Source organism: Nematolebias whitei, chromosome 18 (assembly GCF_014905685.2).
Source record: "Nematolebias whitei isolate Nwh7 chromosome 18, NemWhi1, whole genome shotgun sequence".
NCBI lineage: Eukaryota > Metazoa > Chordata > Actinopteri > Cyprinodontiformes > Rivulidae > Nematolebias > Nematolebias whitei.
In genome coordinates this window covers 14,126,856-14,129,828 of record NC_056515.1, presented here as the reverse complement: position 1 = coordinate 14,129,828, position 2,973 = coordinate 14,126,856, and the positions used below count along the sequence as shown (strand labels likewise).

Here is a 2,973-nt window from a genome sequence, read left to right as displayed (position 1 = left end):
CCACTCGTACTTCCGTTAAAATCACTGACATATTTATGTCATTGGTGAAAATGATATGTGACACATGTTTAGGCTAAATAAAAAATTAGGGCGATGTAGCGAAGCTTCACCACGGAGCGGTGCAGTTTCACCATGGAAAGAATTCATTCAGTATCTTGCAAATTAGCAACACGATTATCATACTTTTCTAAGTAAATTAAGACAGTTCTTATTCATAAACAGAATTATAACATTGTCTAGGAAAATTAATAAGTTTATAAAAATATATATTTTAATTAATATTAATAAATATGGCATGTTTCATAAATATATTTTGTTATTATGTGTTGTATTAAATCAGCTTACAGGATATTTCCAGTATATTTTCCTTAATCTTGCATATTCAACGGCGACCCGGAAGTATTACTTTTAGCGCATGCACAAATGAACTGACACTAGGGATCGGCTTCTGTAACAGATCGGGGAATGACAGGGCCAGTCAGTCACAAGAAGTGAGGCAGTCAGACACAGGAAGTGAGGCAGGCAGACACAGGAAGTGAGGCAGGCAGACACAGGAAGTGAGGCAGGCAGACACAGGAAGTGAGGCAGGCAGACACAGGAAGTCATCAGGCAATGGCTTTAAGACTGACGGTGGCAATAAAAACGACCTATTTTTCGCCCATCAGATGTGTGCGCTCTGAAAGTCTTACTAAACCTCAAAAACATTTAAAAATTATTAAAGTAAAAATAAAAACTTTTTATTTTTGCAAATGTGTGATTTCAATTTAAAACAAGATTATAAAAAACATAAACAGGAAATAAATTGTGTGTTAGATGGTCTCCTGTTTTATTTATATGTAAACTTAATTTTCTAATCAATCACTTTTTGAGGATCAAAGCATTGATTAAAGCCTGTTTTCTGATTGATGTTGCTTCTAGTGCTAACTAAAGTGTGCTAAGGCTGCCATGGCACTAAAACAAACAAAATAAATCTGAAGGTCCTGAGTGATCTAAGAGTTGATTGGCTGGCTTGCCCAACTACAGGAATTTAAATTTACAGCAAAGAACGACAAAATCGGATGTTGCATTCTTCCAGAGTTATTCCATGGTGATACATTTGTTAGCAAGCTGCTAAAAGGGCTAATATTGATGCTAGCTTCAGTGTTAGCTAATGGCAGTGCTCTGTGATGTCAACCACTACTGCCTTTCGCCAGCTGAACAGGAAGTAGCCCATACCGGCGCCAAGGGCCACAGCGATGCACAGGTACCCGTTGTAGGTCATAAAAACAAGCATCAGGAAGTAGCTGACAACCACCTGGACAATGTGGAGCCCAGTCTGCAGGAAGTGGGAGGGGCTTAGCATCCGCTGCCTGAGGATGATAGGAAAGTGACAGCAGGTGTTAGCACTTATCAGCCCTGGTAGAAATGATGGACTCACCATACCTGGTGGACGTTTATCAACTTATATATATATATATATATATATATATATATATATAAAATTTAAAAAAAGAATCACTGGCATGCAACAAACCTGTCATTATTAAAAACACCAAACAGCGGGCATCAGGGGCGTTTTTAGGGTTGTGAAACATGGGGGACTTTAGCCCAAACCCCTTATTCATCCTCTTCCCTATTTAAAAAGTGCCCCTTCAAGTCTGTATTTATCAATTTTTCAGACTATTATTGTTATATTTTGTTAATTTATCATACGCAGTCACATCTAATTTCTGTAGCAGTGGAAAATAACATTTATAATCCAGGCCAAGAATTTGATGCCATCCCAGGCCACCACCACCTGATTAACACAAACCACCAAGACCGAGTTAAAATGAGTGCACTTTGAACCCCATATGTGTACTTGTTTAAAGTAGATGCCATTTTCTGCATTCTGGTGTATTTTAACAGGTTGTTTAACATTTAGTTTTACCTACACAAGTAACACTTGATTCAATAAGCTCTCGATCTTGACCTCTCTAAGGGACTTTAAACAACTGCTAAATTCTTGGTAAAAATCAATGCAGACATGTTCCTGTTTCTAGTATTTTATATCGCTTTACAATGTAGCTGATTTTGTTTTGTTTTTTAATATAATTTCTTCCATTTACTTTTCATTTTACCGGTATATGCTTTTTATGATTGTCTACTGTTGTCATGTGTTCTTTGTTTAAAACAGGTCTCTCTTGTAAATGAGTCCTTCAGGCTCAATGAGACTAAGCTGTAGAAATAAAGGTTGGAGTGAAATACAAAAACTAATTTAGAGTTAATGGCACAACAAGAAGTAACCTGACCAAAAGCTCTCCTTGTGTGAATGGAGCACACGCTTCTTCTCTCACACATCCTAGTCACAGTCTAAGAAACATAGTGTGGCCTAAGTTAATTTATTCTTTTTTTTGGAGGGGGGGGGGGGGGGATCACTTGCCAATATGAAAATAATAATCACAACTTCTTACCAATGGCCTAGCACATAAAGCAATATGATCATCATCTATTGTGTTTATTAGTAGCTTAAAATGCTTAATTAAAACTCCAGCTATGGGCTAGGTCTATTAACCTTACCCAGTTGTAGGGTCACGAAACAAACATGTAGCATTAACACAGTATGAACAACATTTAGGAATTGTTTCTATAAGAACATTATCAAATATTTTATGTGAACTGTAAGATCGCTCTACCCATGACCAAATGTAATCCAGGGTGAGCTAACCTCGGACAAACTAACAAACAAAGAAAGCTTTAATGGTGGAGGTAGTGAAGCTCACAGTGTAACTTGATGCATTTAGTGAGACATTGCTGCCTTATCAGCGAACATTAAGGCAATGAAGACAGAAAAAGAAAATCCAAGCTATCCATCCATCCATGGATGGATGGAGAACACAAATCACAGATCAAAAGTTTAAACTGAGAGAATAAATCATTTTAAGGGAAAAATCTGTTGTTTCTAAATTTCATGGCGTCAACAAATCCCAAAAAAGTTGGGACAAGTCCATTTTT

At 37.0% G+C, this 2,973-nt stretch overlaps 1 protein-coding gene across 1 annotated transcript; it reads right to left on the bottom strand.

The window, feature by feature from the left end:
• Positions 1-416: 416 nt before the first annotated feature.
• On the bottom strand, positions 417-1,350 carry LOC119424404 (high affinity copper uptake protein 1; the record flags this gene model as incomplete). The annotated part of the gene is given in 1 exon segment (XM_037691874.1): positions 417-1,350. A coding segment is annotated over 1 exon segment (203 nt), but the record flags the coding sequence as incomplete, so codon positions are not given.
• Positions 1,351-2,973: the final 1,623 nt, after the last annotated feature.